This window comes from Clinocottus analis, unplaced genomic scaffold (genome assembly GCF_023055335.1).
Source record: "Clinocottus analis isolate CAN_PGR_092001 unplaced genomic scaffold, fCliAna1.0.p SCAF_13, whole genome shotgun sequence".
Taxonomy (NCBI): domain Eukaryota; kingdom Metazoa; phylum Chordata; class Actinopteri; order Perciformes; family Cottidae; genus Clinocottus; species Clinocottus analis.
In genome coordinates this window covers 16,901,161-16,915,609 of record NW_027175854.1, presented here as the reverse complement: position 1 = coordinate 16,915,609, position 14,449 = coordinate 16,901,161, and the positions used below count along the sequence as shown (strand labels likewise).

The 14,449-nt window shown below is 43.2% G+C and overlaps 1 protein-coding gene across 2 annotated transcripts in view; it reads left to right on the top strand.

The window, feature by feature from the left end:
* LOC137783613 (tenascin-like) overlaps positions 1 to 3,939 on the top strand; it is a 30,948-nt gene extending 27,009 nt beyond the window's left edge. Inside the window, exon 23 of one of the 2 annotated variants that reach the window (XM_068573740.1) lies at positions 3,177 to 3,939. In XM_068573740.1, the coding sequence (XP_068429841.1) occupies positions 3,177 to 3,287 (111 nt within the window). In that variant the 3' untranslated portion in view covers positions 3,288 to 3,939. The remainder of the gene's footprint in view (positions 1 to 3,176) is intronic. The other variant, XM_068573739.1, reaches the window with a different exon arrangement.
* Positions 3,940 to 14,449: the final 10,510 nt, after the last annotated feature.

Sequence of the window (14,449 nt, the reverse complement as noted above, 5' to 3'; positions counted from 1 at the left end):
CTTATTGAAGGTAGGCGTGTCTTATTGAAGGGGGCATGTCTTATTGAAGGGGGCATGTCTTAATGTAGGTAGGCGTGTCTTATTGAAGGTAGACATGTCATATTGAAGGTAGGCGTGTCTTATTGAAGGTGGGCGTGTCTTATTGAAGGTGGGCATGTCTTATTGAAGGTAGGCATGTCTTATTGAAGGGAGGCGTGTCTTAGTGAAGGTGTGTGTGTATTATTGAAGGGGGCGTGTCTCATTGAAGGCGGGCGTGTCTTATTCAAGGTGGGCATGTCTTATTGACGGTAGGCATGTCTTATTGAAGGTAGGCGTGTCTTATTGACGGTAGGCGTGTCTTATTGAAGGTGGGTGTGTCTTATTGAACGCCGGCGTGTCTTATTGAAGGTAGGCGTGTCTTATTGAAGGTGGGCGTGTCTTATTGAAGGCGGGCGTGTCTTATTGAAGGCAGGTGTGTCTTATTGTACGTAGGCGTGTCTTATTGAAGGTAGGCGTGTCTTATTGAAGGTGGGCGTGTCTTATTGAAGGTACGCGTGTCTTATTGTACGTAGGCGTGTCCTATTGAAGGTGGGCATGTCTTATTGAAGGGAGGCGTGTCTTTTTGAAAGTAGGGGTGTCTTATTGAAGGTAGGCGTGTCTTATTGAAGGCGGGTGTGTCTTATTGAAGGTAGGCATGTCTTATTGACGGTAGGCGTGTCTTATTGAAGGCGGGTGTGTCTTATTGAAGGTGGGCGTGTCTTTTTGAGGGTAGGCGTGTCTTATTGAAGGTGGGCATGTCTTAATGTAGGTAGGCGTGTCTTATTGAAGGTGGGCGTGTCTTATTGAAGGTAGGCGTGTCTTATTGAAGGGGGCATGTCTTATTGAAGGGGGCATGTCTTAATGTAGGTAGGCGTGTCTTATTGAAGGTAGACATGTCATATTGAAGGTAGGCGTGTCTTATTGAAGGTGGGCGTGTCTTATTGAAGGTGGGCATGTCTTATTGAAGGTAGGCGTGTCTTATTGTACGTAGGCGTGTCTTATTGTACGTAGGCGTGTCTTATTGTAGGTAGGCGTGTCTTATTGTAGGTATGCGTGTCTTATTGACAGTAGGCGTGTCTTTTCGACAGTAGACGTGTCTTGTTGAAGGTGGCCGCTTTCAATAAGACACGCCCACCTTCAATAATACATGCCTACCTTCAATAAGACACGCCCCCTTCAATGATACACGCCCACCTTCAATAAGACACGCCCACCTTCAATAATGAAGGCAGGCGTGTCTTATTGAAAGCGGGCATGTCTTTTTGAAGGTAGGTGTGTCTTATTGAAGGTGGGCGTGTCCTATTGAAGGTGGGCGTGTCTTATCGACAGTAGGCGTGTGTTAATGAAGGTAGGCATGTCTTATTGAAGGCGGGCGTGTCCTATTGAAGGTAGGCATGTCTTATTGAAGGGAGGCGTGTCTTAGTGAAGGTGTGTGTGTATTATTGAAGGGGGCGTGTCTCATTGAAGGCGGGCGTGTCTTATTCAAGGTGGGCATGTCTTATTGACGGTAGGCATGTCTTATTGAAGGTAGGCGTGTCTTATTGACGGTAGGCGTGTCTTATTGAAGGTGGGTGTGTCTTATTGAACGCCGGCGTGTCTTATTGAAGGTAGACGTGTCTTATTGAAGGTGGGCGTGTCTTATTGAAGGCGGGCGTGTCTTATTGAAGGCAGGTGTGTCTTATTGTACGTAGGCGTGTCTTATTGAAAGTAGGCGTGTCTTATTGAAGGTGGGCGTGTCTTATTGAAGGTAGGCGTGTCTTATTGAAGGTACGCGTGTCTTATTGAAGGTACGCGTGTCTTATTGTACGTAGGCGTGTCTTATTGTACGTAGGAGTGTCCTATTGAAGGTGGGCATGTCTTATTGAAGGGAGGCGTGTCTTTTTGAAGGTAGGGGTGTCTTATTGAAGGTGGGCGTGTCTTATTGAAGGTGGGCGTGTATCATTGAAGGGGGCGTGTCTTATTGAAGGTAGGCGTGTCTTATTGTACATAGGTGTGTCTTATTGACAGTAGGCGTGTCTTTTCGACAGTTGACGTGTCTTGAAGGTGGGCGTGTCTTATTGAAGGCAGGCGTGTCTTATTGAAAGCGGGCATGTCTTTTTGAAGGTAGGTGTGTCTTATTGAAGGTGGGCGTGTCCTATTGAAGGTAGGCGTGTCTTATTGATGGTGGGCGTGTCTTATTGAAAGTGGGCGTGTCTTATCGACAGTAGGCGTGTGTTAATGAAGGTAGGCATGTCTTATTGAAGGGAGGTGTGTCTTAGTGAAGGTGTGTGTATTATTGAAGGTAGGCATGTCTTATTGAAGGTAGGCGTGTCTTATTCAAGGTGGGCATGTCTTATTGACGGTAGGCATGTCTTATTGAAGGTAGGCGTGTCTTATTGAAGGTGGGCGTGTCTTATTGAAGGTGGGTGTGTCTTATTGAAGGTAGGCGTGTCTTATTGAAGGTGGGTGTGTCTTATTGAAGGTAGGCGTGTCTTATTGAAGGTGGGCATGTCTTATTGTACGTAGGCGTGTCTTATTGATGGTGGGTGTGTCTTGAAGGTAGGCGTGTCTTATTGAAGGTAGGCGTGTCTTATTGAACGTAGGCGTGTCTTATTGAAGGTAGGCATGTCCTATTGTACGTAGGCGTGTCTTATTGAATGAAGGTAGGCGTGTCTTATTGAAGGTGGGCGTGTCTTATTAAAGGTGGGCGTGTATTATTGAGGTAGGCGTGTCTTATTGTACGTAGGCGTGTATTATTGACGGTGGGTGTGTCTTATTAAAGGTGGGCGTGTATTATTGAGGTAGGCGTGTCTTATTGAAGGTGGGCGTGTCTTTGTGAAGGTATGCGTGTCTTATTGAAGGTGGGCGTGTATTATTGAAGGAGGCGTGTCTTATTCAAGGTGGGCATGTCTTATTCAAGGTAGGCGTGTCTTTTTGAGCTTTTTGAGCTTTTTTCACGGACTCTCTCAGTTTTATGATAAGTTCTATAGGGTAAAAATAAAAGAAGAGTACTTCAACTTGCCTTGTATTTGAATATGAATTTCAATGAGAAGTACATTATATTGGGTGAAATATTTTTAACGTTAGTGTTCTAGGGTTAAGGAAAGACGACTCGACTCTGACGTGTTTGCTGTCCCCCTGTTTATACTCTGCATTTTCTTTCTTTTCTCTTTTTGCAGGGGATCAACTGGTTCCACTGGAAGGGCCACGAACACTCAATTGAATTTGCAGAGATGAAGATCAGGCCGGCCAACTTCAGAAACTTTGAGAGCAGAAAAAAGCGATCGTAGACTCGCAAGCTCCCCACTCCCATCCTCGTCTCCACCTCACCTCCACCCCCCCCCCCTCTCTCTCTCTCTCTCTCTCTCTCTCTCTCTCTCTCTCATGAACCGCCGTGTTCCCTCATCATCACATCATTCTGTAAAATACACACGAGACAAAAAGACAATCACGCTGAATGTAATTAAGAAACACGGAACGAACACGGTGACGTTCACTCCAGAGAATGGAGCCGTTTGTTTGTGTCGCCATCCCACTTCGGCGCCGTTGCGTACGTGTGTGACTATATGTGAAAGTTTGATGGGCGTCAATGGACACATACATGTGTCATTGGGAGCAAACATCTGTTATCATGTGAGGACTTCATTGTAAAATGGTGTAAATGGATCCAGTGAATCAGTAACATGTCAAAGGGCACATAGTCAGAAGGCGTCACACCCCCTAAAATAACAGAATTCAATGTTCACTGTACAACCGAGAGTTGAATTACAATTTTGATTTCCTTATTTTGATAGAAAGATGCTCTGTAACCTTCAGTACAAATAAAAATATTAGTTTGATAAAAGTGTGTGTGAGCTCTTTAAAGAAATAACAAGCAGAAGTTGTAATTATTTCTACCACTAGGTGGCAGTGTTCACTCTCCATGCAAAGCTGTGAGCTGCTTCACGTGGTTGTTGAGCTACTTATTGAGCTTACATTTTACAAAGCCATCAAAAATAAAAATTATTTATGGGCTTGAAGGATTTCAATAAGTTCTTAGTTTTAAAAAGATCTCAATTTAATTAGCAAAACAAAAAACATGTTTTTAAATCGGTTAATCCATCAATGTGTTGCTGCTTGTCTCGGTCCAGGTCACGTTATATGAAGCTTGAAATACAGACAAGAAATGTGGCATAAATGTCCATTAATTCATGTGGTTATTGGCCTCATTGACCCGGGTTTATTTTGTCATTCTATGACTTGTGTGACAGTGGAAATGTGGCGTTAAAAAAGTCATCATTTTAGTTTAACTCTGCGGAAACTCTTTCATTAGTTGTTTGATATGAGAAAACCTCCAGTTCAAATTAAAAAAAATCAATTGCAGCCAATTTTATATCCTGAGTGAAGCTTTTTACTCTCAAAAACTCTTAATATTGACTTTGCTCTCTGGGGACTTTCATGAACATGCAATAAAACCCAGCCGTGGTTTGAAAGTGCTCTTTGATGAACCAATTAGACGGCCAGTGTGCGAGCAGCCTCATATTCATGAGATCTGTTCCACGGTTCCAAAGTTTCAGTTAAAATCAGTCTTATCTTTCTTCCTGGAGCCCTTTGGAGCCTCTTTTTTTGTGTGCAAGTAGCACGAGGTTTACAAAATCAATATATTTGCTCTGCACTAGTCATCAAATCCATAGTTTAGCTTCCAGATCTTTCGATAACGAGGGACAAACCCCCCTCCCTCCCTTCTCGAACTTCTTAGAAATAACACGAGTGCTTTAAATGAGAGGTGATTGCATTATATGTGACCGATCTGCATGTCCTAATTCTCTACCGCACGCAGTATTGGTTCTTCTTTCCAGCGTTTGTTTCGACATCCTGCAGGCCATCGAGTGATCCTCATTGATCGTCCGTGTTGCTCTGCTGTTCCTCTCTGCGCTGTGTTGTGTTTTTGAAGCCCACTTTAATGGGGACATGTTGGCCTCTCGGCTGCGTCCCGTCTTCCTCGAGGTAAATCGGAGCCAGACAGAACGTTTGGTCCGGGCCGATATCTGGTTTCCAAGTATGTCCGTGCCGCTCAAGAGAGACGCCGCCCGACAATCAGCCGCCGAGGGTCTCTTGTTGTTGGGTCGTTTCGTTAGAATTTGACTCAGAGGAATGAGGAGAGACTAGACGTCGGCTGGCACAGAGCTGGGACTTTTCCACATGAAGTTGAGCTTTTAGAAATAACCGTTGACCTGGATTTCTACGTATGCAAATTGCTGAGTTCAAATTTCATCCGGAGTTGTTTCTAAATGGGGACTTAGAGGTCGTGACTCAAGCGCCCTTGTAACAAAAGCTCCAGCGAGTAACTGTATAATCTCACCCCTCAATGTTTAGGTTGGAGATTAGATTATACAATTGTCTGGCGCTTGTGTTTGTCAAAATCAGCAGCAGCATATTTCCCGTGACCCCGATTACTTCCTGTCTCCAGATAAGAGCAGATAACGGCACCCACCCGGTCAGACGATGTGCGTTTCGGGAAGGTTTTCTTGGTGAAATACCCCCAAAATCCAGCTGATTTTATCAAAAGCTAACCAAGGAAACTTGGTAACCAAGAAAACTTGGTTAGCTTTTTGATCGCTATTAGTTAGCTTTTAGATCGCTATTGCTTCTGGTGGCGAACCTCGATGGCGCCTGTGGGAGAGCTTATTGTGATACTTGGTTCGACATTCGTTGTCCCCAGAGGGTGAATCGCAGTGGCGGGCGGCTGTTAAACATTATCCACTGCAGGCACAGGTAGAAAATCCACGGCCACCGCCACTGGTGAACTTCTGGTGGTCAGCTGGAATAATATTTATTATAGTTTGACGAAATACCTGCAAATGAAAGCGTGCTAACGCGCTGCTGAGAATCAGAGCCGTTTGTTGCTGTTTAAGCTTTTACATACAAGGAATTTGTCCTGGCGGGAGGTGCATACATTTAACATTTAGACAATGAACATCTAACAGGTAACGGAGTGCAATAATATTTACAATTAAAGGGATTCGACCGCTTCAAGCGCCACTTAAGGAGATGCCGAGAAAAACACTAATGCAGTTTTTTAAGTGGCCGTTTTGTACGAAATCCATGTAACCTGTAGCCCCTTCACCCACACACACATACTTCTATTAGAAAATAATAAAATAAAACAATATACATACACAGAGTGAATGTACAGTGTGTACTGCATTCATTTATGACGTCCATGCTTGTGTTTGCATTCAGCTCAAAGACTAAAACAAGTGAAAACATCTCCACCAGAGCGTCTATCTGTCTGTAGAAACCTGCTGTGCAGCTGCGCCTCAATACATGTGAACCAAAATTAGCCAACAGTTCTCAGAACTGTCACGGTGTTGCTACACATTGTGATACGCTGAGTGTTTGCACAGTGTTATATCATTGTTTGCTCAAAGAGCTGCCTCAAATTTGCACAGCCAACTCTCTTCTGCTGATGCAACGACCCGACAACAAGTCTGACTTCCACGCGGGCTGCTTTCTGTACCGTTTAATCCCATTTTAATTGGGTAATAACGTGTATTATTAGTGTTGGTCGACATGCAGAAGAAAAGGGGACTGTGGTTGTGAAACGTTTCACTCCGCGCTTGAGTTTCATAAAGGTCAAATAGGAGCCAAAATAAAAAAAAATAGATTTCCGTATGTGCTAGTTGAGCAAAGGTTAGTCTGTTAGTAAAAAAAAAAAGAAAAAAAAACCTGTTTGCATTAGTCACGCCATGCCGCCTCGCAGAAACACGCTGGACGGCCATTAATCATGCTTTTCAAGGAAACTTCTTCCCAAGAGCCTGTGCTATATTTGAATTGGCGCTGCTCTCAGGTGCAGAGTCCTTGGCACTGTGCGAACACAGATCTAAATCATCTGCTCGCGGCCTCGTCGGTGCACTCCCAACACTACTTTCCACTCCGGCCGATGCACATGTGCGACTGAAAACTGGGGTAATGTTACGCTCGGCGCGGTTGTTCTCTGTGCCGAGCGAGTTCCTCATGCGTGTGTGCTGCACGTTGAAGATGACCGCGGCATGAGGAACACACTTTGAATATTGGATTGAAGCCCGCGGATGTGACGTGAATAATTTAAAGGATCTCTTTGACTGCTTTGAAATCTGGGTTGTGGTACTTTTCATTGTCACCCCTAAAACAACATGGAGGAAGTCAAGTGTTAAGATTTGATACGCTAAAGAAAAGCACGACGACGCACATGCTCAATGCAACACAACCGGTATACAATTTAAACATTATGGGGCATTGATTCATGTACTACAATGAGCAGCAATGCAATGCAAATTAATACAGTGTGATAACTGTGTAATAACGTTGTAATAACTAATGCAGTGTAATAACTGTGTAATAACTGCTACAGTATTGTTGTGTAATGGAAATCCCACAAAAAAGTAAAATTTAGGTCAAATGGTTCCCGTGACTTTGCAGAATCAGATGATTAATTCATTCTAAATAAAAAGCAGGTATTAAACTAAGATGTGTTTTTATTGATTTATAATCCTTCCCAAAAATTAAAAAAAACAGCAAAACTATTTTATTGAGTGATTGATTTATGTAAATATTGTGAAAATGTTACTTTGTTGCTCTGTTTGTTTCATTAGCAACATGTCGCTAAAGACAATATAGTGTACATAGGAATAATTCATGTTAAAGGATCATGAAATAATAACAAAAAAATACAATCTTGGCTTTCAACATGTAGTGGATTAAAAGTATGAAGTCGAATAAAATGGTACAAATACCTCAAAATGTATCCTGAACCACTGTACACAGTTATTTCCCATTTCATCTTCAACCTAAAAACTTCACTTTCTGCATCAAATGAAATGTCAATCAAAGATTTTCCAATTTCACTTTGGACCACGAATGTCAACCTCACGAAGTCGGAATTATAGGAATTATATAGAAATATAGAATTATCCTCCAGGCATCAGCAAAACTCCAATGCAATCACGCTAATAGTTTCTGAGAGGTTCCTGTCTGGAGCTCATGCTGCTAACATGCAGAAAAATGGTAGAAAACCAAAAACTTTCAACTTTCTGGACACCAGACAGGTTGTAAAATCAATATCGCTCCAATAATCCAGAAGTTGATTGCGACGCAACGTCGTCTTTTCCCCGCGAAATGATGCATTTTTTGTTTGCGCATGATCCCGCAGAGTCGCACAACGATATCCCGTCATCCAGCCGTCAATCGTCGTGATCGCGAGGTTAACATCTGCAGGATTCAACGACAGGTGCAGCCGAGCGGCGCATCGTCGAAAAATTAAAGCGTGAAAAATGCGAGAAGGTCAGTGATCTCCCATGTACATGCATACAACATGCATGCAGCGGGTTTATGACCTATCAAGTTGGAGAGTAATCCCCTCTAATGGATCCCTATTTCATAAAGAGCTCATTTAGTTAATCACTGAGGATTTGATCAGGATGTATAGATGCGATGCTATTGTCCCCTTCAGAAAAGCAGAGCAATTACATGAAAAGCCCCGAGGCCAGATGTCCGACCTCCGATTAAAAGCCAAGAAAGCAAAGCCGACAGCTATTATAGTGAGTTATTTGAGCATCGCGGGCTAGTTTTGATCTCTTTTGTTCTCTAAACAGTAGCTTTGCTTCCTTTTCAGCCCAAATGAAGTGATCTTGTAATCCCCGGCATGGCGGCGCATGTTCGTTCCTCCTTATAGCTCCGCATGGAAAGCTTTGAGGCCAAATACATTTCATTACATCGCTGCAGATGTACGTCGAGTCGGACCTGAGCCTAAGAGGATTGTCGCTGTGTTTATAGCATGTTGAGCCTCACATATGACGGCTCAAGCTGCTTTATTGCCGTCCTATATACTGCAGAGATCACAACCCCAATTTCTTTACCTCATCAAGTTGCCATCTGGGCTTTCTGGGCATTTTGGGTCCAAAGCTCCTTACGGGAAAAAAAAAATAAACGCTCACAAATTCCATCAGCCTATACATTTGGAAAAGTATAGTAAAAAGTCTATATGTGCGTAGATTTGTGAGGGGTAATCCTGATAAAGAGCTTGTAACGAAAAGACATGTTGATGTATTGCCTTTTCTAAATGGACAAAGTCTATAAATGTCTTTACTTTTGCATTTTCATTTCCTTAAACGAACAATTTGACATGGTGGTAAGAAAAATGCTCATTATTGTTTGATAATGTGAAGATCTAATGTATGTTGAATAAGGAGCTTCCGCCAGTTAGCTTAGCTTAGCATAGAGACTCGAAATGGAGGTCAACTGTTGGCCTCATTCTTTCAAAAGCCGTCAGAAAATGTGTAATTTCTCTCAAATTGTCCTCTTGTAAACTCTATTTCTGCACGCATTAAACAAACAAGACGTAACACGTTAATAAATGGGATTTAAAGGTGCGGGTAGATGGATTTTTTTGTGACATTTGGCGCGAGTCAGACGAGCTGTTTGCCCCCTTTGTCTCGGGTCTTTATGCTAAGCTACCAACACGAGCGTTGTAATTCTCTGTGAGAAACTGAATCACCGCGAATCCCAAAATGTTCCACCCTTCATTTCAATTTAAAACCGTTAAACTGCGCTCACATTCAAGGGGAGGATGATCCGTCATTCTGTGTGTGTGTGTGTGTGTGTGTGTGTGTGTGTGTGTGTGTTCATCCCAGATCCCGTGGGTTTGTGTGCACACAGCTGTATTGTTTATATGCTGCGTAAAACATTTCAAATCCCTTCGGAAAATCCCTTCATGATATCCGTCGTACCTGCTCGCGTCCCCTCCCTCATCTCATGATTGTTTCAGCTCCGCGGCACCGAGTGTGACATAACATCGCGGCTCAGGACGGGAGCACACATGGGGCTCGGTGGCGGTGGGGATTACGGCTCATTCTTCAGCGCGCTGGGTTTATTTTAGGGTCCGACTGGATGAAACAGGATTAGCATCACAATGAATCCCCCCCGGCATTCGAACCCGGAGGTCAGCTCCTCTGTGGCCTTTGACATTTGAAATGTCCATAAATCCCCATCTGTGTTGTGATAGCTAAACATAGATTTGATCAGCTGTCGTCCCTCGGCGAGGTGTCCGCTCTCGGTAAGTGTGCTGCTGGTTTCAGGGCGTCGGTCCGGTTGGTGACGGGTTTCTACTTCCTGTGCGTTTTCCCCGCATTCTCGTGCTGTTCTTAAAGTTCCTTAAAGGTCGTTTTTCTTTGCAAAGCAACAGGTGATGTGGACGAGAAGAGAGAAAAAGATGCAATTTGTCTCTGCACCTGCGCATCAATATCAAATAAATAGATCAATATATCAATAAATAACACAAAGTTCCAATGCTCGTATAATAAGTTAGCATATCATATGATAACCATATTGACTGAACGTGTACAAACACTAAATCCTACAAACATTATGAGACTGCAAGAAGATAATTTAAGTATAAAACATTGATTATTATCCCTTTTATTGGTGTGTTTAATCCGTTTGATTGTGTATTTAGTCACAAACCAGAAAGAATCCCGGTTTCAAACACACAAAGTAAAATCCCCGAGTTTATGGGATTGATTTCTAGGCTGAAGTAAAGAGGGTGACAGTAATCCAGACGAGAGGAACACAAGCCTGGATTTTAAACGTAGTTATCATCCTCAGATGATGGAAACATAAATACCCTGAAAGAGATTTCAATCCGACTGCTTTTATATTGGATGAAGGACGAGCTCAAGTTTACTGAGGACTGTGAAGGTCAGACGGAGGTCAGCTGGAACAATAAATCATAGGTCACTCACTCCTTGAGAGTCATTTATGTATTTAATACTTAACATTGACGTTATTTCAACTCAAAATGAATAAGTAAAGGACTTCCATGTTGCATAAACCTAATTAACCCGCCTGTACGTTCAAGGGCCCGCAGTGACCCTCAATCACCAGTGATTAGATCTAAAAGCCTTCGTATCTGCAAAGCCACAAATTGCTCGTCTTCCAATCTGAAATTGTTGAGAATCGAGAGGTCAAAGGTCAGCCGAGGAAAAGCGCATTTCAAGTGGATGCACAGTGTGAAGCGCGCGACGAGGATTTCACGGCGCGCCAAAAGAACAAACGACGAAAAGAAGGAAGGTGCAGTGGAAACCGCGAGCAGAAGGAGGAAGAGGATGAAGCTGGAGGGAAGGAGTCGCTCCGTCCTTCACGTCCGCGGGTTTCCTCTTTGAAACTCTGCACAGACCACAGATCCTTAACTGTGACGGTTAAGTTACAACACGGAGAGACGCTTCCTCCACGTGGACGGAGCGCGGCGGCTCGTGTATTAATCACAGAAAATAAAAACCAACACATAATGATGATTTATTGTTATGGACAAAGAGAGAAGACTTTATTGATCCCTTTGGGGAAACAGTAAACGAAGAAGCCCGAGGCAACATTAACGCGATGAGCTCATTAATGCATCAATAATATATCATATCAGTCGGGGTTTGGGCCTGTCTGCATAACGAGAACTTTGTATTTTAATATTATGTTGATGCTGATAGTAACATTTTGAATGCATGATCAAATATCATTGTATCTTTATACACTTTGCATTGCTCCAACATTGTGTTGACTTCTTCCACCTCTGACTACATGTTCATTTGTAATTGAGATCATATCTTGTACCCAAAAAATGACAAGCTCATACACTCATGCGTCTATCAGGGATGGTAAGACTTGAACGTGAGTCGTTCTTTAGCTTCGGGTGCAGCTTTTGAAGAGGGATCCGGCTCTATAGGACGATAAAACTCTAGAATAAAAGCAGCATCGTCTCCAACGGAGCGGTTAACATCTTACTGTGAAGTCAAAGCTTGTTTTTTTTAGGCCTCTGTTGTTCTTGCTGTTTGCGTTGAGACCCGACCGGAGGTATAAATTAAGCCGTACAGTAATGGAAGCACAGTTTATGGCGCGGCCTCTCTCAGCACTTTGACTCCCATCCACACACACTTCTGCTAATCAGGGCTGATGTCATCGCGGGGCCGGGCGGGGAGGGGGAAACCGGGCCTCTTCAATTATTGAGAGGCCCGTATAACACAATTAGATTATCGCCCCAAACATGATCTTTGAACACGGTCCGCCGACAGCGTCGTATATTTATTCAAGTTTCTTTGGGTTTAAATCCCCAGAAAAATGTAGCTTTCGTAGCATTTTCATGTTTTTTTATTTGCATATAACAACTGTGATGATTAAAGAGGCAGCGAAGAGAAAATGTGAGCGTTTAATCCTCAACAACTCCTCTTATTGATCATGTGATCGGAGCGTATTGACGTTGACCAAACAACCCAACCAACTGCCATCGGATTATGAGCCACATGAGAGAAGTTAATGAGTGATTTTGTCACTCCCATCGTCAATGTGAGTCGTACTTCTTTGTGCTTTCAAACTACAGTCCTCACAAGTATAGGCAAACAGGGATGTGAGCAGGACAGTCCTATGTTATGTTGAGCTACAACCCCCCTCGTTGATTTAGCCCAACATGTGTTACATATTTTGGCACCATTAAAAAGAGTTGACAAAGCAGAACATAGACGTTACTGTGAAACCCATAAAGCCCTGAAACTGTCCCAAGAGATTGCAAGGAGTGTCTTTTTTTCTGTAATTTGTAATCGGATTTATGGTAGTTTTTTTTCACGATTTAAATGAGGAAGCCCTTTAAGACCTCACCCTAATCCTATTTATTGTTTGAGTTGTGTTTAGAGGTTGCACACAGGGATTATTTATTATTGTCGCCCTAATTTTTATGTTTAATTTGATACCTGGTTTGTATTTTTGTGGGGGGTTCTTGATTTGTAACCTGATATAAAAGGTTCCTATTTAAAAGGACTTAATATAATAAGCAAAATAACAGTCAGTTGTGACTCCGAGAAGAAGACGAAGAAGATGTTTGACGGCAGATGTTGAAGGTTTAAAACCCATAAATGGCCTTAAACCTTCACCAACTAGAGCGCTTAACTTCTCGAGAGAGACTCATTTTGTTGAAGCTACTTCGTCTTTATTTCCCAACTAAAAGGTTACAGCCTGCGCAAGTTCAAGAACCCGCAGTCACCTCAGTTTAGATGAGATATGAAGGCACGGCGTCTATCTAGATTGCAGACGCCACATATTTCCCCAGCAAGAGTTGCCGAGTCGGGGAAAAAAAGACCTGGATTATTGATTAACAATCTGCGTATTTACAGTGGTGCGACGCACTCGGCGTCATGTGACCGCAGCTGCTGAAGACGTCTTGATTTGAGGCGTCCTGAAAGCGTGGAGGTTGTTGGTGTGTTTCCTCCCGCTCGGGGGGGTCAGGTCTGTGCACATCTGGGTCACATGTTGGACATTGGGACGATCGACAGGAAGCGCGCCGCGCGAGGCTTCCCTCTATGTACTTATGGAGCATTCCCACTTTGTTTTCCCAGTATTTGCCTCAAACATCTTCTCTTAAAGGTTACTTGGTCCTCTTCTGGGAAGCAGAACATGTCTCTTTGTCCCATATTTCAGGCGGGGCCCCGTTTTGTTACTTCATCAAAAGTTATCTGGATCTCTCGGTGAACCTGCTTCCTGGAACGTGTCAGTTTAAAACCCCAAAAAAAACAACAGGTTTGATTGCATCTGATCTGAAAGGAATCGACAGTGGAATTTATTGTTTTGTTTCATGTCTGAACGTCTTGGTACGCGAATCAAACGTCCACATCAAGGCCCCGTCGTGCTCGAGAATGAAAGGATTATCGTCCTCGCTTTTTGAGAAACATCATCACGGCTGTCAGCGAGAGAGGGACTAGTTCTCGAGGGCCTTTTTATTTCTGTGAATTCAGCCCCTTTTCTGAAATATGTCAGACCCAAAACGACTAACCGATCATGTCGATACTTTGTCGGGCAACGATTGATGGACTTTGTTCCCCAATTACATCCCTGAGAGATGTCTTTCTGAGAGCTGCTCATCGATGCTTCAGATATTCCTGTCAAACATTAACAGGCTGCTGTACTCAGTCAGACCCGGCGCTGCCTCTATCAGGGGTTTTATTTTTTTTTCTTCTTCTTTTCAAAGATAAGCCGTCTGAACCCGTTGCCTTATCTCCATACCTCATCCTTTACAGCTCTGGAACCGGTCAGACTACATTAAACTCTTTGGATCTGACCTAAAAAGACAAGAGGCAAAAAAAAAAAAAAAAGTACATTTACCATAAAGTGAATCTTTAGTAGGATGACTTACTTTGAGCTGGCAGAGAAAAACAGCAAGATTTCAGTGTAATTGCTTAAAGCAAGCTGGCTTATATAAGCGTATGATTCACATTAAATATCTCGATCCATCGGCTCTGTCCTGCTTTAAACTCTTAGCTAGTGCAACGCCCTGTCATTAAATAGTCCCTGCAGATTAGGACCATTAATCACAGTTACAGGAGCCGTAAAATCACCGCCGCACACCCTCAACGCCGGAGTGGGCCGTAATGATATCACATGGATGAAAGTGGCACTCGCG